The sequence below is a fragment of the Schistocerca nitens genome, chromosome 6 (assembly GCF_023898315.1).
Source record: "Schistocerca nitens isolate TAMUIC-IGC-003100 chromosome 6, iqSchNite1.1, whole genome shotgun sequence".
NCBI lineage: Eukaryota > Metazoa > Arthropoda > Insecta > Orthoptera > Acrididae > Schistocerca > Schistocerca nitens.
This window is the reverse complement of record NC_064619.1, coordinates 391248259-391270756: the sequence shown is the minus strand read 5'-3', so window position 1 is coordinate 391270756 and position 22498 is coordinate 391248259. Positions and strand designations below refer to the sequence as shown.

At 39.1% G+C, this 22498-nt stretch overlaps 1 protein-coding gene across 7 annotated transcripts in view; it reads left to right on the top strand.

Moving 5' to 3' along the window:
* LOC126263063 (proton-coupled folate transporter-like) overlaps window positions 1–8142 on the top strand; it is a 266917-nt gene extending 258775 nt beyond the window's left edge. For all 7 annotated transcript variants that reach the window (XM_049960039.1, XM_049960038.1, XM_049960042.1 and 4 more), the window contains exons 6-7: window positions 4327–4483; window positions 7621–8142. In XM_049960039.1, the coding sequence (XP_049815996.1) occupies window positions 4327–4483; window positions 7621–7774 (311 nt within the window). In that variant the 3' untranslated portion in view covers window positions 7775–8142. The remainder of the gene's footprint in view (window positions 1–4326; window positions 4484–7620) is intronic.
* Window positions 8143–22498: the final 14356 nt, after the last annotated feature.

Here is a 22498-nt window from a genome sequence, read left to right as displayed (position 1 = left end):
AGATTTCCAGAAAGTACCTGACACAGTGCCCCTTTGCAGGCTATTAACAAAAGTAAAAGCATATGGAATAGCTTCACAGATATGTGAGTGACTCAATGACCTTTTAAGTTATAGAACCGAGTATGGTGTCCTCATCAGTGAGGTTTCATTGGAGACAAAGGGATCATCAGGAGTGCCCCAGGGAAGTGTGATAGGAATGCTGTTATTTTCCATATATATAAATGGTTTGGCAAACAGTGTGATGATGCTGTGGTGTACAGGTAAGGTGTCAAAACTGAGTGACTGTAGGAGGATACAAGATGACTTAGACAAAATTTCTAGTTGGTGTGATGAATGGCAGCTACCTCTAAATGTAGAAAAATGTAAGTTAATACAGATGAGTAGAAAAACAAATCCTTAATGTTTGGATACAGCATTACCAGTGACCTGCTTGACACAGTCATATCATTTAAATATCTGGGCATAACATTGAAAAGTGATACGAAATGGTGCGAGCATGTGAGAACTGTAGTAAGGAAGGCAAATGGTCGATTTTGGTTTACTGGTAGAATTTTAGGAAAGTGTGGTTCATCTGTAAAGGAGACCGCATATAGGATACTGGTGTGACCTGTTCTCGAGTGCTGCTTGAGTGTTTGGGATTAAAGGAAAACATCAAAGCAATTCAAACAGAGATTCCTAGTTTTGTTACCATTAGGTTCAAACAATATGTAAGTGTTATGGAGATCCTTTGGGAATTCAAATGGGAATCACTGGAGGGAAAGCAACATTCTTTTTGAGGAACATAGATGAGGAAATTTAGAGAATTGGTATTTGAAGCTGACTGCCAAATGATTCTACTGCCACTAACATACATTGCTTGTAAGGACCATGAAGATAAGAGACAAGAAATTAGGTCTCACATGGAGGCATATAGACAGTCATTTTTCCCTAGCTCTATTTTTGAGTGGAACAGGAAAGGAAGTGACTAGTATTGGTACGGGGTACCCTCCACCACACACTATTGGTGGCTTGTAGAGTATCTATGTAGATGAAGGTGTATTTATTTCATGCCGTGTTGCTAGTCTCCTAGCAGTGACAACTCTAGGCAAACACTGCTGCTCTCGGTCATTAAATGAAGGGCATTGGCCACTGTGTTGTCCGTAGTGAGAGGTAATACCTGAAATTTTGTATTCTTGTCACATTCTTGACACTGTCTATCTCAATACAGTGCATTCCCCAACAGTTTCTGAAAAGGAATGTCCCATGCATCTAGTTCCAGCTACCATTCTGCCTTCAAAGTATGTTAATTCCAGTTGTCCAGCCATAATCATCTCAGAAATCTTTTCACATGAACCATCTGAGTACAAATGACAGCTTCACCAATGCACTGCTCTTTTATCCCTTTCGTATGTGATACTCCTGCCATCTGTATATGTGCATAATGCTATCACATTCCTTTTGCCACCCCAATGTATGCAGAAGTGCAGTCTCTCCTGTACTGCACTAAATCTAAAATTATTGTGGGCCTCTGCAGTAATAAGGGTGGCAGGTGGTTAAAACCCTGGATTTGGGGTTATAATTGCTTCACACCAAATGACTCTAGCACATGCTGCATACAGATCCCAAATGGCCTTTTTGCTCATGGATGACTGGAGAAAAGTCATTCCAGAGATGTACAAGTGATAGTATGGCGTGCTGGTGAATTCGGTGCAGTAAGGAACTTACAGCCTGACACAACATGAGTAACTGCTGCAGGATGGTGACTGATCATACCCCAGCCTCAGCACAGACACTTGGTACGGGGCTGGCACTGTCAGCAAGTGTGGCCAGCTTAATACCCTCATGATGGATAGCAACAGTGATCCCCAGATAAGAAGAACTGGCTGATTTTTACACTGTACACCCTCAGTCACACAAAAGCCCCATAAAGCTGAAGCAGGCATACCTTGTCCAGTCCCTGAGACCTGTGGCTAAGATACCTTAAGATGTTCAGCACCTTCTGGGTCCTGGTTTTTATGTCTCTCAGGTGTGGTAACCATGACAGTTTGAAGTAAAAAATGGGGCCCAAAATCCTCACTGAGCTCTAAAATGTAGAATGCTGTCCTTCATATGAATGTCAGGTAAATTAAAAATGTGACAAGAATGATTAAATTGATCACACACACATTTTTCTGCAGAAAACTAAAAACCTGTCTTTACAGCCCTGCACTGTAAACTGCTGTTGCTGTTGCAATATTGGAGGAGGAACAGAAAATTCCAAAATCATCCACAGATAAGGAACATTGTATAGGACTCTGTACTGTACACATGACACTGTTTATGGCTATGGCAGAGAGGGTATTGCTTAAAACACTGCTCTGAGGAACACCACTCTCCTGGTCAAAATGATCCAACAGCACATCACCAACCTGAAACCTAAAAAATTGCTAAGAGGAAGGACCATATGAAGATGGAGAGGTGGCCTCAAAAGCCCAATTTGTGGAACTGCCCTAGAATACTGTCTCCAATTAGTGTTGTATGCCTTAATGATTTCAAAGAATATACTAGTGCAGTGATGTCTATATAGGAAAGTGTGCTGGGTAGCCATCTGTAGCAGGGTCAGTTCATCAAAAAGAGGACTGAAATCACTTGAATCCACACTGGGAGTGGATAAGGAGTTGCCTGGTCTCTTAACACCCAGACTGGATGAAGGTTCACCATTTGCTCCAAGGTCTTCCCTATGCAGCTTGTTAAGGCAACATCCCAGTAACTACTGGGACACATTTGGTACTTTTCAGGTTTGGGGAGAGGTATCAAAATTACCTCTCTCAATGAGTGGGGAATGTGGCCTGTTTGCCACATCATATTGAAACATCACTTTGATGCTGCTTCCAAATGTCAAAGCATGACATATGGGATTTGGTTGTGACAAGTTGCACTGTACTGAGCCTCAGGCAGTGCTGAATCAAGCACCCACAAGGTGAAAGGACAATTGTAAAATTCAGAATTGTTAGACCTGAAGTCTAACTTCCCCCTCTCTATGTTCACATGGCAGCAGCAGAATGCTGGATCCTGGCTGGCATAGGCAGTAGTGACCCTTGTGGTGGATGGGATAGCCCAATAGTACAGGGACATCCTTAACTTAAAAATGTGTTTCTTGTTAACACAAGCGCAGAAGGTATGCATGTGCTAGGAGTTTCAGTTTCTCTGCATGAGTCCTGAAACTAATTATTTTACAATGCAGTATGGGTGCCATTTACCACGCTGGTTGCACTCTCTGCCAGGGAGGGGTGCTTGCAACAGATGGAGATTCAGTTTTTGGATGAGATGGTCGCCACAGGCAGACTTCACATTCCATTGACTCAGAAGCAGAAGCAGTTGAACCATCAGGTCAAATGATACCAACATTGTCTGATAGTTTGCTACCTATTTTTGCCCAAGGTGGAAGCTTCCTGTTTGCTTTTTTTAGCCTGGGAAGGCTTGGACCCTGCCCTCAGAGGTGTTGGGACTGCTGCAGTGTTGGTAACTGTGTGTTTTACTGACATTCTCAACAGGACCAAGGGATTCTGAAATAACTGCAGCTTTACAAATGTACTTGCAAATGCAGGAAGTAGTGCTGACGCTAGTAACCTCATCTGTGCAGATGCATCAGTTGTCAAAAAAGGCTCTCTAAGAGCTGAAATAAAAGATGTAAAGAATGTGGTGGACTGCATGGGCTTATAGATCTTTCAGCCTCACGATAAGGCCGCAGTCCCTGCACAAGACAGGGAAGTACTTAGAGCAATTACACACTTTGTAGGAGATGAACAAATGATACCTTCATGGGCTGTCTTACCACATTTTCAACAAGTGGCTTCTCTCCTACACAACGATGTATCCAAAGTGCTGGAATTTAAAACAGTGCATTGGGTTGACAACGAAGAGCCATACAGTTAAGTAAAGGAAAGTGCCTTGATATACTCTGGGAGTTTTATTCTATTAAAAGTAAGGATAAAGGAGTCAGATTTTACCAGATAACCTGATAGTGAAAGATAGGCTCTAATAACAGCCCTCATGAACACTGTATAACACCTCAAGTATCCATTTCCAATTTTTTGGATTTCTTACCTGTGCATGGCAAGTTACTCTCCTTACATTTGAAAGATGGGGTAGGCAACCTTCATAATTTTCATTTATTTGTATCACACTTCAGTGTGTTAGGAAAGAGCTTGTCTACATTTGCTGGTACAAACAGGAAAGATTGTTACTTTGTATACATTAGCATTATTCAATTAATATAAAAATGATTCATTCAAATGAGATGTATGCTATAAATGCACATATTTAAAAATGTGATAATTTAAATATTTTTGTCTTCTCATTCTACAGGAAGAACATTTTCTCTGATGGGTATTTGTGAAGGAATTACAACATTTGCATTTGGACCATTGTATAGTACAACATATATAGCAACGCTTGAGACATTTCCAGGCGCTTTCTTCTTACTCGGTACCATTTTTGCTCTAATAACTGGAGCTATCTACATGTACGTATGTGGTCTTTTATCATGTTATTATTGTTGTTACCTTTTCAAAACTGTGTAATTTACTCTGTACTTAATTACTGAAATTCAACTGTGTGAGAAGCAGTTTTTGTTCAGCTCTAGTGGAGATCTTTACCATGGTGTTAATGACATGCTCAGGTACACTTTATATTTCAAATAATTAAAAGGAAAACTTTCACATTGGAGTTTATAATGAAATTAACATTCATTCATTCACTCATTTTGTTTCATAAATTTCTGCCAAGAAAGAGAAAAAGAGAACATTCTATGATCAAGACTTGTATTGGAGTCTTCAGTCCAAAGACTATTTTGATGCAGCTATACATGTTAGTCTAGCCTGTGCAAGTCTCTTCATCTCTGTATAACTATCATAACTTACATCCATTTGAACCTGTTTACTGTATTCACCTCTTGGTCTCCCTCTACAATTTTTACCTCCCACATTTGTTTCCATTACCAAATTGGCAGTTCATTGATTCCTAGGATGTGTCCTCTCTTTTAGTCAAGTTGTGCCATAAAACTTATTTTTCTCCATCTTGATTCAGTACCTCCTCCTCATTAGTTGCTTGATTTACCCATCTTATCTTCAACATTCTGTAGCACCATATTTCAAAAACTTCTATTCTCTTCTTTTCTGTACTGTTTATCATCAATGTTTCACTTCCATATGGGGCTAAACTCCAGACAACTATTTCAGAAAAGACTTCATACCATTTACATTTATATTTTCTGTTAGAAAATTTCTCTTTCTCAGAAATGCATTTCTTGCTGTAACCGGTCTGCATTTTATATCCTCTCTACTTCAACCCTTCTTCCCCCCTCCTACCGAACTCATCTGCTACTTTCAGTTTTCATTTCTTAATCTAATTTGCTCAACATTGCTTGGCATAATTTAACTATGTTTTATTACTCTTGTTTTAATTTTGTTTGTGTTTACCTTATAACCTCTTTACAAGACACTATCCATTCAAATCTGTTGCTCTTCCATGACACAATTGCAATGTCATCAGCAAACATCAACTTCTTTTCTCTAACTTTAATTTCCCTTTCAAATTTCTTTCCTTTACTGCCTGCTTATTGTACAGATCGAATAATATGGGTGATAAGCTACAACCAAGTCTCACTCTATTCTCGGCCTCTGCTTTCCTTTCATGTCCTTTGAGTCTTATAATGATAGTCTGGTTTCTGTACAAGTTGTAAATAACTTTTTGCTCCTTGTATTTTATCCTTGACACCTCCAGAATTTCAAACACTATATTCCAATCATTATCAAAAGCTTTCTTTAAATCTTCAAATGCTATAAACATACATTTGCCATTTTGCAGTCTAAATCTGTCTACATCATAGGGTCAGTATGGCCTCATGTGATCCTACATTTCTCTGGAACCCAAACTGTTCTTCCCCCAGGTTAGTTTCTACCAGTGTTTCCATTCTTCTGTAAATAATTTGTGTCATCATTTTGCAACCATGACTTATAAACTTAATAATTTGGTAATACTTACTCCTGTCATCACATGGTTCCTATTGAATTGGAGTTATTACACTTTTCTTGACATCTGAGTGTATTTTGTCAGTTTCATATATCTCACACACCATGTGGAATAGTTTTGGCATGGCTGGCTCTGCCAAGAATCTCAATAATTCTAAGGGAATGTCACAATGCTCCTGAGGCCTTGTTTTGACTTAGGTCTGTCAGTGTTCTGGCAAATTCTTCTTGTAGTATCATATCTCCTATCTCATCTTCAACTACTTCCTCTTCCCTTTCTGTATTGTCTTCAATGTCATTTCTCTTTATAGACCTTCTAGATATTCTTTCTACCTTTTAGCTTTCACTTTTTGCTTAGTACTGGCTTCCCATCTGAGTAACTGACATTTGTGAAATGATTTCTCTTTTCTCCAAAGGTCTCTTTTATTTTGCTATAGGTGGCGTGTGTCTTTCCTGTACTTATGCATGCTTCTATAGGTTTGCATTTGTCCTGCAGCCTTTTCTGCTTAGCCATTTTTCACTTTCTGTCAATATCCTCTTTTATACATCTGTATTCTCTTATAACTGCTTCACTGCTGCATTTTTATTTTTTCTCCATTTGTCAATTAAATTCAGTATATCCTGTGCTATCCAAGAATTCCTACTGGGTCTTATCTTTTAGCTATTTGATCCACTGCTTTCTTCACTATATCCTGTCCATACTGCTCCTAGCAGCACTATCCTGTCCCCACCATACCCTGCATACTCCCACAGGCAGCACAGCATCTTCCCCCACCCCTGGCTCAAATGGCTCTGAGCACTATGGGACTTAACATCTGAGGTCATCAGTCCCCATTCCCCCACCCCTACCCTGCTATCCGTCTCTCACCACACCCTATGCTACGCCTCCTGTTTGCCATCACCAACCTCCCAAGCAGATTGCTCCTCATGTCAGGTACAGTCGCATTTGGACCACAACATCCAAAGAATGTACCCATGTATGTGCTAGTTGTACTTGGGTGAATGTGTGTGCATATTAACTAGTTTGGAAGAAGGACTTTCTCCAAAAGATTAAATATTTCAGCAGCATTTTTCGCTGTGCCTGTCTGAAAACTCAGCCCCTCCACTATGTGGCGAATAGCAATCTAATTTTCCATATTGTTCCAGTGTGATATAAAATATTCTTAAAAATGGGATTTCTAACAATGAATATCTGTTGTATCTGACTGTTGATAATTTATACATGTGTTTTGGACCAATTCCAGTGGGATCTAAATTTTTCTTTGGATCACATACTTTCATTTGTCATGAAAGAAAGGCATTAGGGCTTGAATATGGTAAGAACCCATTATTTCATTGTCCTCCTCCTACATATTCATTTGTATATGATACAAATCTGGTTCCATTTTTCAATTTTCCCTTCAAGAATTGTATTACATATTCAAAATAAGACTCAAAGGTTGAACCACAGTAGTCCATTTGGGATATAACATCAAAATTCCATTTATAGCAATAAGAATTGTTCTTCAATTTCCTCTTAGAAAGTAACACACTTGGCACTGCTACATTTGTTAATGATAAATGTAAATTTACTCTTAAGATACTAATATATGTGATATATGTCTAAAATATTAATGGGAAAAATGTTTTTCAGAACTATTTATGTACTGTGGAAAAGGGGCAAAACTCATTTGGAGAAACACTCCACTGAAATGGATGCTGCACAAAATGATCAGACAACAAAAGAAGAACATGTAAATGAGGCTTTTCAAACTGAAGAACAAGCAGACCTTGACAGCAAGCTGTGAAACATAAAAAAATTGTTACCAGATATCTCTGAAAGATCATTAATATATAATACACTATCACTGTCTAATCTATGAATTTTCATCCATAGTAAAATATCTTATGGCACTAACAGTCTTCCATTTACATATTATTTACCACAGTAAAACTCCCTTTTTACTCCTTTCAGCAGAATGATTCAAAATAGTGTAAAATGCAGGAAAGTGTAAAATACAGGAAGGCACAGGAACCACAATAAGCTTTAGATTTTGTGTCTATTGTTCACTGTTTACAAAGACTCCCAACTGTGGGGTTTTAACAAATATAACATCATGAAATGTATTTAACATAGTTTTACAATGATTATCAATAAAAAGTCTCATATTAAAGACTTTTGCTTCCATATTTTATTCACACCATTGGACGTGATTGGAACTAAGCCTCAAGAATTTCAGTGTAAATCCTAGAAACACTTGGCCTTCCACTGTCTCAAATACCCAATATTTTAGTTTCGAGTGTGGGAGAGTGAGAACGTTTCTACCGATCCACCTGTTTCTATGTGCATGTTGGAAGTTTGTTATTAGAAGGCTGTTGGAGGGGCAATTCACTGATGATGACAAGTGTTTGCTGCCAGCACCCCAGAAGACTTGATGAAAACCCAAGGAATAGTTATGTAGTATTCTTTGGTGTGCTAGCGGCTGTGTTGATTGTAAAAAAAGACTAATGAACAATTGAATATAAATTTCTATGTACATTCATGTACTGGACTCGTTAGAGACTAGGGTTTTTTATTTTAACATTCCACATAGGAAAAATATATCTAAAAACAAAGATGATGTGACTTACCAAATGAAAGTGCTGGCAGGTCGACAGACACACAAACAAACACAAACATACACACAAAATTCAAGCTTTCGCAACAAACTGTTGCCTCATCAGGAAAGAGGGAAGGAGAGGGAAAGGATTCGGAGAAGTCAAGATGCATGTTCTTATTTTAATATGGTTTCTAATACAACTATTATGTCTCAATGTACTTAATTATTTCTAAAGCTTGAGATATGAGTGAGACAACGAAGATATTTATATGTCTAAGAAGAGAATTTTGTTCTGCATAGCATTTCTAGTACATCGTTAATCAATGAGAACATTGACACTAAAGTTCATATAAGTGATCAATAGATTACAGAAAAAAGAAGATATTATTTTCTGTCGTCCCAAAAAAACATTAGAACATGACAACCTAAGTGACAGGACACAAAGAAAACAGGAATTTAAAGACAGAAACAGAAAGAAGATATTAGGCATTACCATAGCAACGAGGCCTAACAAGATACAAGAACTGTTTCCAGTAATTGTATTGAGTCCAATAAACAAATGGAAGAAAGTTGTGAGTGCAATGCAGTAAAACACGTGAGAAAGTAATGGCAGAGAAAACTAGAGAGAGGACCTCAACTTTTCGACTAAGAAGATTGGATGTGGAAAGTAAGCAGTCTTCACACATGTACATCATGCTGACACCGATGCAGTAACCAGCCACTGACGCTGACTGCACCAGCTGCTGCTCACCGGTGCTGACTCCGCTGCTCGCTAACAACGATGCTGAAACCATCATTCAACGATGCAGGCGCTAGTGTCAGTGCGATCCGCCGGCGCTGATTACACATTTGCTCACCAATGCAGCTATAACTCTAAGCCGGGTGAGCAAAAACCAATAATTATTTGGTAAAAGTTGAGAGGGCAGTTGTATGATAAACTGTTGTTATAATTGTTATACTCAGAGATTTTTTTTAATGATAACAAGAGCTAAGAGTAAAATGAATATGGATGAAGAACATAGCTGTAACAGTGACTAGGGAAACACTAGACTTGTCTGAATTAGTGAATTTAATTAAAGTCCAGCGAGCAGATTCAGCAGTTCAAATTTCTTCTTTAAGGAAGTTAAATGATAAGTTAGACGATCATTTCAAAAAAAACCTAGACTTAATAAACTCAATGAATTCTAAATTAAAGGCTCAGAATGAAACTTTAGATATTCAAAAGACAAGTATAGGTTTGTTGCCCATCAAAACAGATGCTCAAAGCAAAGAATCTAGTAATCGATGCGAAGACATAGTTACTTTGGAGACTGAATGCAATGACTAATGTAATAATAAAGAACCCGATCTTAATGAAAAATTATATTCTTGTGAAAATGTATGTAATGTTAAATTTAATTGTGTAAGACAGGAAATGAATACTTTGAAAGAGAGCACAGATTGACCTAAGGAAGTAATATTGATTATTCAATCGAAAATCCCAGGTGTTAGTATATGAGCTGTTACTACACGAGTTGTCAGTACACAAGTAAATAATGAAGGATGGAATGTCAGGGAAAAATTAGCCAACTCTGACAAGATAAATGTAAGTAGTCTGGCGGAACCTTTTGAACCAATTAAAGATTGATAAGTTACCAATAGTATAATCTCTGGAAACATTTTGACTGTTGCTTTTTCAAAACTTAATGATAATAGCAATGTTATCAACAACTTGTGCAAAGAATTCAAATTTGTCCATGACAGATTAGAAAATAGAATAACTTTACCTGATGTTATGTTACCTAGTAAAGTGGTGATTGTTTTGTGGTGGGGAGACTTTCACACAAAATTTGACGAGAAGTATTGGTCCGTGAGTAATGAAATGAGGTTAACATCAGATCCATGGGATCCAGGCACAGTCACATCTGTCTCCCAGGGATGTTAATGTTCTGTGTTAACAGGCAGAGTGATGACCATCAGATCCCTAGTTGTTTTCGGTGTTTCTTCAAATTTAATTTTTCTGCACTGAATTCCCTTCAGTTCTTCAACTACTCTGAAATCTATTCTTGAATTCTTAAACTATCCTATAATTTTAGTACATAGGAAACTGGATATGACTACAAGATTGAGAGCAATTTAAGAGAATCACGGATGAACAGTTATCTCCAGACATGAAATGAAACAAATAAAAACTTATTTGAGTGAAAAGTATAACATCATGGTACTATTCAAACAAAGTAATATCTAGACGTCATAGACTGAATGGCGTACTTTATGTGTGTATGAAACATAGTGTAATGTGAATAACTAAACAACTATGTTATCGTAGTGTATAATTTTCTATTTTTATAGAATAATTTTATACCTTTTGTGAGATGTAATGTACATGGGAGGGTTTGTATCACTTTTTGAAGGGGTGGGTAGTGTAATTACAAGCATGACTAGCACTAATTACACACCCCACCTTTCAGACAACCCTAGCAGACAAGTCTAACTGATTCTTCACCATTTGCCGTTCCATAGGTGTTGCCAGGAGTTTTCTTTGGGACTTCACAGGTGAAGGTGAGAGTGTCCATTCTGTAGGAGACATTTAACATCATACCTCCTCCTACTTCCCGCTCAAGTACCAGCGAGGTAGGGATCCTGGGGAAGGGGGGTGGGCAGGGTTTTCCTGTCTTTCCCTTCTTTGATCTTAGTAACCGTTCCTTTCTTGCTTCTCATCTGAGTACTAGTCTACTTTTCCCTCTTTCCATATGCATATACTTCTATTGCTAAAGTCCTTCTTATTTTCCATGGTTTTCAATCACCTTCGACTTATTTCTTATAAGTAGGCTGAAGAATCAGGATACACAAAAACACATCTACATACACACGAAGATATACTTAAACACAAACAAGAGAATTACAAATTAGAAACATGAAGTGATGTCAGAATGCCAAGGGATGTGGGGGAATAAGGATATATGTACATCTGAGTAGATGTAGATATTACATTGTTGATATGTGACGGTTCTGCATCATTATTTTTTGTTACTCTCAAATATATTTACATGTGCCATGCTAGATCTTTGAGAAAAGCCTTAGTATCTAGTGGGAGTTGGTAAATACAGGTAAAAATAGCATCTACTATGTGTGGGCATTATATCTGTGAAAGAGGAATCTAGGGTATTAGAGGGAGTATTGGAAAGTGGAGTTAAGGTGTAAAGTAGATTTGTAATTTTACCAGAGAATATTTAAGAATAGTACACATAAAGATGTATGCTAGGGCAATGAACCAAGAGGTCTACTCAAGAAGGATACAGAGGGTGCACTTGTCATTTATTGGATGAGAAAAAGGGCAAATAGGCAGACCTATGAAAGGCTGACCTATACTGCGTGGACAGGGGCACCAAGGAGGGGATTGACCTGTACCATAGGAAGATAGGAATAAGAAAGGGGTGTACCTACAAAACAACAAGCACACAGGAAAAAATCAGGAAGAGGACAAAGTGAGGAGACAGAGCGGCTTCTGTTCGAAGTCCCTCAAATTTCACATGTCCAAACTGCAGTAGGGACTGCCACTCTCGAATGGGACTTTTTAGCCACAGCAGACGCTGCAGACTGTGAACCAAGCATGCTACACCATCATCCCTCAAGGATGGACAGATGCCATTATGACCTACAAAAACAGAAGGAGAAAAGTTACTCCTAGGATCAACCCATGTAAGATATAGGTACTGTTCGTAAAGGGAAGAAGGGCAGCATAGTGACAGAAGTCACACATTCAAAGGAAATAGTCTGGTAAGTTTGAATTCTATGGTATGCATCAATAGCCTTATTACATTTTAGATTTACAAGTGTCAGAAGAAGGGAACACTTTTATTCTACCCATGGCTCCTCCAGATTACAAGAAGTAATGAATAAGTACATACTTAGGAAAAGTAGTACAGGAAGTAATAACAAAGTAGTAAAGTATTCATGAGTTATGTACACCTGGATATATGATTGGAAGAGGAATAGCAAACAAAAATTTGGTACTCACAAATTTTTGAAGATTGAAAAGAGCCAATTCCAACATGGATTGAAAGGTTCATGCTCTATAATTGTGGTAAAATATGCATGGTTATTAGTAGAAAAAAAGTACTGTTAAAAGATAAAGAATTATCTTGTGTGAGATTATTGTACATGATGAATATGTATAAAGTATCATGTGTTCGAGCTAAGGGGAGGGATATGTAGTGCCTCAAGAATTTCAGTGTAAATTCTAGAAACACTCGGCCTTCCACCATCTCGAACACCCGATGTTTTAGGTATGAGTGTGGGAGAGTGAGAACATTTCTACTGATCCACCTGTTTCTATGTGCAGGTCAGTTTTTTATTAGAAGACTGTAAGAGGGGCAAGTCACTGACGACAACAAGTGTTTGCCGCCAGCACCACAGAAGACATGATGAAAACCCAAGGAATAATTATGTAGTATTCTTGGTGTGTTAGTGTCTGTGTTGATTGTAAAACAACACTAATGAACAGCTGAATATAGATTTCTAGGCACACTCATGTATTGGACTCGCTTGAGAGTAGAGACCTTTTTTTTTTTTTATGTCTTAGCTCTGAATGAGGCAGGACGCATGTAATGTCCGTAAATTATTGGATAGTTACTATGATACTGTACTTGTGTTTTGTCAAGTCTGATGTTTAAAGACTCCAGTTGGCTTGCCAGAGTTTACTTACTTATGTGAAAAAGAGTAAATGTTGCTTTGTGTTGAGAGATGAAAATATACCAAGAATGAACTGAAAGTGTTCTACGAGTACACAAATTATTTCAAGAATAGAGAAGTAGCTTAATAAATTCCTGTAATCCACTATAGTCTTCAGAGAAGAAGCTTTTGAGAGATCAATGTAGCTGATTACCCAGAGAAGAGAATCAGCTGTACACAATGCGTAAGTCAACTGCAAGAGACGTGTGAGTTTTGCACTCCAGTACCACACTGCCTTGCGTGTCCCCACATGTTTGTATGTGTTAACACTCAGCCACTGTCTTTGTGATAACCACAAAGTGTAAGTAAAATACAGAGGCAAAAGCCTTTTATGAGACTACATTATAGTGTCTTCCAGAAAGCGTTTGACTAGGTGCCCCACTGCAGACTCCTAACTAAGGGACGAGCATATGGGACTGGTTCCCAAATATGTGAGTGGCACAAAGACTTCTTAAGTAATAGAACCCAGTACATTGTCCTCGATGGTCAGTGTTCATCGGAGGTGAGAGTATCATCTGGAGTGCCCCAGGGTAGTGTGGTAGGTCTGCTGTTGTTTTCTATCTAGATAAATGGTCTTTTGGATAGGGTGGATAGCAATGTGCAGCTGTTTGCTGATGATGATGTGGTGTTCAGGAAGGTGTCATCATTGAGTGACTGTAGGAGGATACAAGATGACTTGGACAGGATTTGTTATTGATGTAAGGAATGGCAGCTAACTCTAAATATAGATAAATGTAAATTAATGCAGATGAATAGGAAAAAGAATCCTGTAATGTTTGAATACTCCATTAGTAGTGTAGCGCTTGACACAGTCACGTCGATTAAATATTTGGGTGTAACATTGCAGAGCGATTTGAAATGGGACAAGCATGTAATGGCAGCTGTGGGGAAGGCGGATAGTTGTCTTCGGTTCATTGGTAGAATTTTGGGAAGATGTGGTTCATCTGTAAAGGAGACCACTTATAAAACACTAATACGACCTATTCTTGAGTACTGCTCGAGCATTTGGGATCCCTATCAGGTCGGATTGAGGGAGGACATAGAAGCAATTCAGAGGTGGACCGCTAGATTTGTTACTGGTAGGTTTGATCATCGCGCGAATGTTATGGAAATGCTTCAGGAACTTGGGAGGGAGTCTCTAGAGGAAAGGAGGTGTTCTTTTCGTGAATCACTACTGAGTAAATTTAGAGAACCAGCATTTGAGGCTGACTGCAGTGCAATTTTACTGCCGCCAACTTATATTTTGCGAAAAGACCACAAAGATAAGATAAGAGAAATTAGGGCTCGTACAGAGGCATATAGGCAATCATTTTTCCCTCGTTCTGTTTGGGAGTGGAACAGGGAGAGAAGATGCTAGTTGTGGTACGAGGTACCCTCCTTCATGCACCGTATAGTGGATTGGAGAGTATATATGTATATGTAGATGCAGGTGTAGATTAAAAAGGTATTCACATTCTAATGTGAGGGTTGTTATTGATAAACATTATAAAATTACAGTAAATAGAACTTGTAACACAGAAGTGGTTAAAGCACTAAAGCTGGCAGTCTTCTTCGACAGAGAACAATATGCACAAAATCTACAACTTGTTGCTGACAAGGAAGTCACTTAGCTAAGCAACATCTGGGTGAGAAAGAGGGCAGAGACTGTCATCACATTATGGAGCATCTTGGGGAGAAATGTTTATGTCTGATATTGTGTCATACTGTCCTAGTATGGATTAGTGTATTTCATGCAGAAGTAACAATTCATGAAAGCTCATTACAGATGGCCATCTTCAAAAGTGGTGTTCATTTGTAGAAATGACTGTGAAACTAACTTAAGCTTTTGTAATACAGTGCAGTGTGCAAAAGAAAGGTTGCTGCTAAAGCCACTGTCATCAGATTGTGATTATTATTAAGGCAGTGACTCAACATACTTTCCCACCCTTCCAAACACTGCAAACCTATAATACAGGCAGCCATGACCCAACAAACAAACAATGAAAATCTTGCTTACCTTGCTAACACTATGTTACATGATAAATAAATCTGTGTATAATTTGAGTATTCTGTTTCATTCCAAGGCTGACTCTGAGCAGGAATACAATGCACTTTTCTGCAGAAATCAGTATGAAAATCAATGTTAATGGTCATGATAGCATCAAAGAAAACTTATGAGGGCAGATCAAATATAAATGGGATTTTATTTCTTTATTAAATTTATTTATTGAAAAACTCAAGGCAATTATAATTTATTTTTCCACATAGTCTTCTGCTTCAGAAATGCTTTTGTCCCAGCATATGGGAAGCTTTTTGATGCCCTCATCATAAAAGGAACTGGGTCGTGTCACCAGCCAGTTGCGCATGAAGTCATCCACACCCTCGTCATCTTCAAATCATTGCCCTCCTAGGGCTTCTTTAAGAGGTCCAAATAAATGGTAATTGCAGGGTGATATTTCCAGGCTGTAAAGAGGATGATAAAGTGTAGTCTAGACATTTTCTGTAGCTTGGAGACTGTTAGAGCTGCAGTATGATGTGGTACATTGTCATGGAGGAGTATGACCTGTTGAATCCATTCGTCTCGTCTTTTGCGGCAATATGCAACTCTCATCTTTTTCAACAGTTTGCAGTAGTAAGCAACATTGATTGTGCATTGCTCATGCAAAAAATCAATCGGTTGAAAGAACCTTGCCAGTTGACAGTCAAGTCTTGGCTTTCACTGGTGCAGCCGCCCCTTTCCTCCGCCACTCCTTACTGGATTGTTTGGATTCTGGAGGGTTGTAGTGAACCCATGTTTTGTCACAGCTAATGATCCAACTCAAAAATGCATCACTTTTTTCTGCAAACCTTGCTGTAAGCCTCTGACAAACCTCCAAATGCCTCAACTTCAGATTTTCAGTCAAAAGTTTAGGGACTCATCTGGAACACACTTTACAGAACTGTAGGTCGTTTGTGATGATTGCTTGACAGCTCCCATAACTGATTCCGACTTTTTGTGCAATTTATGATACTATTGCCCGTTGATCGTCATCAATAATGTCTTTAACTGCATGAATGTTTTTGTCTGTAATGTTAGTCCAAGAATGGTGATCGTGTTGCTGATTTTCCACATATTCTTGCCCTTCCTTGAACTTTTTTTGCCAGGAAAACACACACATCCTTGATAGTGTTTTATCACCGAACTGTGCAGTCAATCTTTGGAAAATTTCTGCTGCTGTAATTCCTTCATGTGCAAGAAATTTGATAATCATGCATGCAGGGTGCACCTGTTGCTCAAACATCATGAGTGTTACTGACGAAATGGTGGGAAATATCTAACAGCACTTCTAACAGTTCCACCTAAGCATATCAGAAGTACAGGGCCATTCCTACCAACTGTTGATGTTCAGGAACTAAAATCTCATTTATATTTGATCCCCCTCATAAAATGGAGGAAATGTTGTAACATGGAATCGTTATTGACAAGAAAGCATAGTACTGAGAGAATAGGAGTTCTGTTGGAAAATGCAGGAAATGTTGTAACATGGAATCATTATTGACAGGAAAGCACAGTACAGAGAGAATAGGAGTTCTGTTGGGACTAATAAAAATGAACACAAAAAGTGGGGAAATGTAAAATGCAGGAATGTAAAAACAGGGTTTTACTGTATTTAGAAACTGTTTCGTTACTCCTTTTCATTTTGTTAACCTAAGCAAGTTAAACACCTACTGGTTGTGGAACTGCAAAGTAAACAAGTTTTCCCACAGAGTCATACTTTAAAAAAACAGACTACATTGTAAAACTCTAGGATACTATGAAATAATAACCACAAAGAGAAATACATTGTGTTCTACCAACCAATGAAATACAATACATACATGAAAACAAGAAAAGATCTTTAGAAATATTTAGCACCGAGGATAAATGATTAAACGATGTTATACAAACATAATTTATTCACTCACTCAGACTACCATCTTGGTTTTAACCCAAATTCACACTATCTCGGGTATTCTGGTCCTGTTCATTCTTGTCATGTTTTATTTCAATATTTTCTTACAGTTTACTATTTCATATTTCTGTTAGACATCTTTCATTATTATCTAATTTTTCATTTCTTTTTCTATCTAGTAATGTCTCATCCAACATTCTTTTGGATAATCTTAGATCTATGTACTTTATTCTTCTGGCCCATAGCTTCATTAATTTACACCATTCATATTTATAAACTATTGTTTTCACTGCTGTTTATTTGTTGGATTTAACCATTATCTCCCACCTACTACTTCATAAGTTGATTATGTTACACATATACTTAAATATTTGAGCTTTGAACTGATGTTACCACACATTTTGGCAACAGTGAATAAACTTTGGACTTTTCTCAGGGAGGATCAGTCCTCAAATATCCATGCAACTGTCCTAGTAGAGGATTTCTAATGGTCTCCACAATTCACTTCCGGCAACTGCAAAGATGGCCCCATTATCTTTCTTCATTATTGTCCAGACAAACAAACAAACATTCCATCTTTTATGCCATAATAAGATTTATGCTTCCCATTCTTTGTAGTGATATTACTAGATGTGTAACTAACTTTGTAGTATGGATATCAGAATTTGTTTACCTAGTCTTTTGTTTGCTCCTTAATTATTTTCTTACCCCTGATTGGGTCACATTTAGAATCTTCCAGATACAAATAAAATAAATTGTTCATTTGCAAAAAGAAAGACATCATCATTTCTCCCACGCTGTTTTGTTAAAGTAAGTACTTTACTTAGCTGTAATGAGCAGTGTTGAGCTTTAGCTCATTTTCATGTGAAAAATAGATCCACATGTCTATCTACTAGAAATATATCAAATTTCAGCTCTTCTGACACATTCACACAGCCAGAAACAATGGATACACTTGTTGTTAGGTAGGGTTAATATGATATTTTAAAATACCATGTGCATTCTATATGTATGTAATTATGTATGACTGTAGTTTAAGTGATCAGACCTAACTGATATCATCAACAGGGAATAAAAACTCTCAATGAACATGTGTGACACTTTCTGGCTCTTCATTACAAGATTGTGTCTGTTGATAGCCAAAATTTCCTGTAGTTTACATCCAGAATAGTTTTTACTTTTTCCGGTAACTTCTTGTGTAACACAGTTCCACTGGGAAACATATGAGGGTGTACTGAAAAGTAATGCTTCCACATTCTTTATTCTGTTGTCAATATCAGTATTATACATCATCCATATTTACTCAGTCACTTTCTGCTTTGCTGATGCATGTTGCAACCCTTTCCTGTTAGAGGGCTCCAAATTGTACTGTGTAATGTAACTATGTCAGTGCATGATTAACAATGTGCTGTAATCAAGTTTCTAAGCACAGAAGAGATTGTCCACACATGGTGCACCCCTCCTTCAGCGTGATGACAATGCCAGATCACACACAAGTGCTGCAACATCTGCAAAAATTTGGTACCTTGAGTTCATTGTCATCAATCATTCTGCATACAGTCCTGACTTGACCCCATCCAATTTTTATCTGTATCCAGAACTTGAAGAACACGTTTGAAGACTTCACACTAATACGGATGAGAGAGTGTGACTAGAGGTGAGATTGTGGGCTATCAACAAAGTCAAACAGTCTACAGTGATGATATAAAAAAACTGATTTCTTGTTGGGAGAAATGTGTTCATCACCAGTATGACTATGCTGAGAAATAAACATTTAGATGTTAAGAATCACGATACAAAATGTTAATACGGTATAACTTAAAAATTATCAAGAGCTTTCACATAAAAAGTTTGGAAGCATCACTTTTCAGCACGCACTTGTGCTTTTATGGTAAAATGATGTTCTCATACACTAATTACATGCACTCTAAGACAAAATAATGACATAGCATGAAGGAGTTATGCAAATTGGTCACAAATTGATATTCATACAGGTATACATGGAAAATTCAAATCCATAAACTTTGGCACCCAATGGATGAATGTGTGACACTCCAGCGCAGTTTCACCACACAGCTGGCAAGGACACAAACACATGGCAAATGTCAACACCAACGCATAAAGTTTTTCTGAATTTCATTCCATGCACTCTGCTGCACAGTAACTATGCCTCGTAGACAGGCACATGAACAATATACACATTGGGCTCAAAGAAATCAATTTGAGTAGTTGGCAAATCACTTGACATTTGGCAATGTTGGCTGGAATAGATGACTCACAGGCGAACACAGCACCAAGAAAGAAGTGATCAACCTAGAGAAACAACACAATTTGAGGACTCAACAATCGTCTGAGAAGCGCTCAAAGCCAAGGAGTCGTCATTATCATTCATCCAACGTGCAACTGGTGCTTCAGTGACCACAAGGACCATTAATTGGTAGCTCACAGAAAGAGAGTTGAGTTCACAGTGCACCTTGCATTGACTATCAATGACTTCTGTACACCAACAAGCCTTCTTTTTATACTTTTTAACTCAAAAGATAATACATCCCTTACAATATCATATTAAATGGAAGGAGCAAGGAACAAAATGCATTTTTCCACCACCATGGATCCTTGCTCCTTCCATCTGCATGAATATAGAAAAGACTCCTTATCCCTAACCAGATCCCAGTCCCGCATACTATTCCTGTGTTATTACCTGGCTCATGGAATACCCCCCCCCCCCCCCAATGGCCTTAGCATCAAATTAGCCATCTCTGACTGCCACCCCTCCTTCCACAATGACCTCCACCTGTTCAAATTCCACCAATCCTTAGCCCTCACCAACATAGCCCTGTAAAACCATATCAACCAAGCCTAAACCTCCTTGCAATACCTTCTCCCCATCTGCAAGATTCTCCTGCTATGCAATCCCAAATTCCTGGAATGCATAACACACATTGAAACTCTTGCCCTGCAGGAACTTGAGCAACACACATGACACCACCTCAAAAAGCTCTCCGTCCTGCTCACTTCTGCTCCCACCTTGGAGTGCCACTGACCACCACCTCTACAACAACCTCCAAATCTCCCCCATGCCCCCTCATAGCTGACAAAACCCTGTCTTGCAGACCTACTACACTTACCCCTCTCTCCAAAACCCCCTCCCACCACCACACAGAATCCAGAACCTAAACAGACCTGCAACATAGTTATGAACCTTTCCTCCAGAAGCCTTAGCCCCACAGAAGTATCAGTCCTTTCCAAAGGCCTCACTTTTGCCCCACTCCCAAATTCAATCATGCAGGACTTGTTAAAGACCTTCTCTCCATCTCCCACTCCCTACAGTGGAAACACTTTTTTGCCACCAACCCTACCAATCAGACTCAACCAAAGACCAATATTGAACCTTGCCTAACTCAGTTCACTCCTCCATCCAACCGTGATCCACCCCCACTGCTCCCCAAGCCGCCCCCTATTATCTTTCCAGTGTTTCTTAACCTCAAACCTTGTCTCACCATCATTCCCCAAATCCCTCAACATACAGACTAACCTTACATCCACAGAAAGAACCACAGTCCACCATCTAACAAATGTCCCGACATTATAATCATACCTGCAGACAAAGGCTCCACCACTGTTGTTCTGAACCACAAGGATTACCTGGCAGAAGAACTCCACTAGCTGTCAGATACTTCCACCCAAAAACCTTGCCACAGTGACCCCATTCCTGTAACCCAGCAGGATCTCCAGTCACTGCTCAAATCTTTAGGCCCATCCCAGAACCTCTCAACAAAGTCCATCTCTCTACTAATCCCTACCACTCCTTGTACTCCTGCCTTCTACATGCTTCCTAAAGTCCATAAACCTAACCATCCAGGACACCCCACTGTGGCCTGTTACTGTGCCCCCACCAAGAGAATCTCTGCTCTCGCAGATCAACACCTTCAACCTTTCACCGGGAACCTACCCTGCTATAAAAAAGATACCAACCATTTCCTCCACCGACTCTCCACAGTTCCTGTCCCTTTACCACACGGTACCCTGCTTGTCACTATTGATGACACCTCCCTGTACACTAACATTCCTAATGCCCATGGCCTTACTGCTATTGAACACTATCTTTCCCAATGCCTGATGGATTCCAAACCAACAACCTCCTTCCTAGTCGCCATGACCAACTATATCCTCACCCACAATTGAAGGCATTACCTACAAACAAATCCTTGGTATGGCTATGGGCACCTGCATGGCACCATCCTATGCCAACCTATTCATGGGCCATCTAGGGAATCCTTCCTAAACACCAGGATCCTAAATCCCTCACCTGGTTCAGATTCATTGATGACATCTTTGCTATCTGAACCAAAGGTGAGGACTCCTATCCACATTCCTCCAGAATCTCAACAAGTTTTCCCCCATTTGCTTCACCTGGTCATATTCAACCCAACAAGCCACTTTCATAGATGTTGACCTCCACCTCGAAGATGGCTACATCAGTACCTCCGTCCATATCAAACCTACAAACTACCAGCAATACCTACACTTCAACAGCTACCACCCATTCAATACCTTCCGCGCAGCCTAGCCACCCATGGTTGTCGCATCTGCAGTGACAAGCAGTCCCTCATGAAATATACCGAGAGTCTCACTGAAGCCTTCACCAACTGTAATTATCCTCCCATCTTTGTACAAAAACAAATCTCCCATGCCTTATCTTTCCAGTCTCCCACCACCTCCCAAAGCCCCACCATCCGACCACAGAGGAGCATTCCCCTAGTAACTCAGTACCACCCAGGACTTGAGCAACTGAATTATATTCTCTGCCTGGGTTTCGATTGTCTCTCGTCGTGCTCTGAAATGAGAAATGTCCTGCCCACAATACTTCCCACCCCTCCCACAGTGGTATTCCACCGTCCACCAAACCTACACAATATACTCGTCCATCCCCTGCTCCCAACCCCTTACCTCATGGCTCATACCCCTGCAACAGAGCTAGATGCAAGACATGTCCCATACATTTTACCACCAACACCTACTCCAGCCCGGTCACAAACATCACCTATCCCATCAAAGGCAGTCCTATCTGTGAAACCAGTCATGTGGTCTACATGCTAAGCTGCTATCACTTACAATATCCCTTACAATATCATATTAAATGGAAGGAGCAAGGAACAAAATGCATTTTTCCACCACCATGGATCCTTGCTCCTTCCATCTGCATGAATATAGAAAAGACTCCTTATCCCTAACCAGATAAGCAGCTGCAGCAGCAAGTCGTATACTCCTAGCTCACTCATTTCTTACATAGTTTAATTCTTAATTT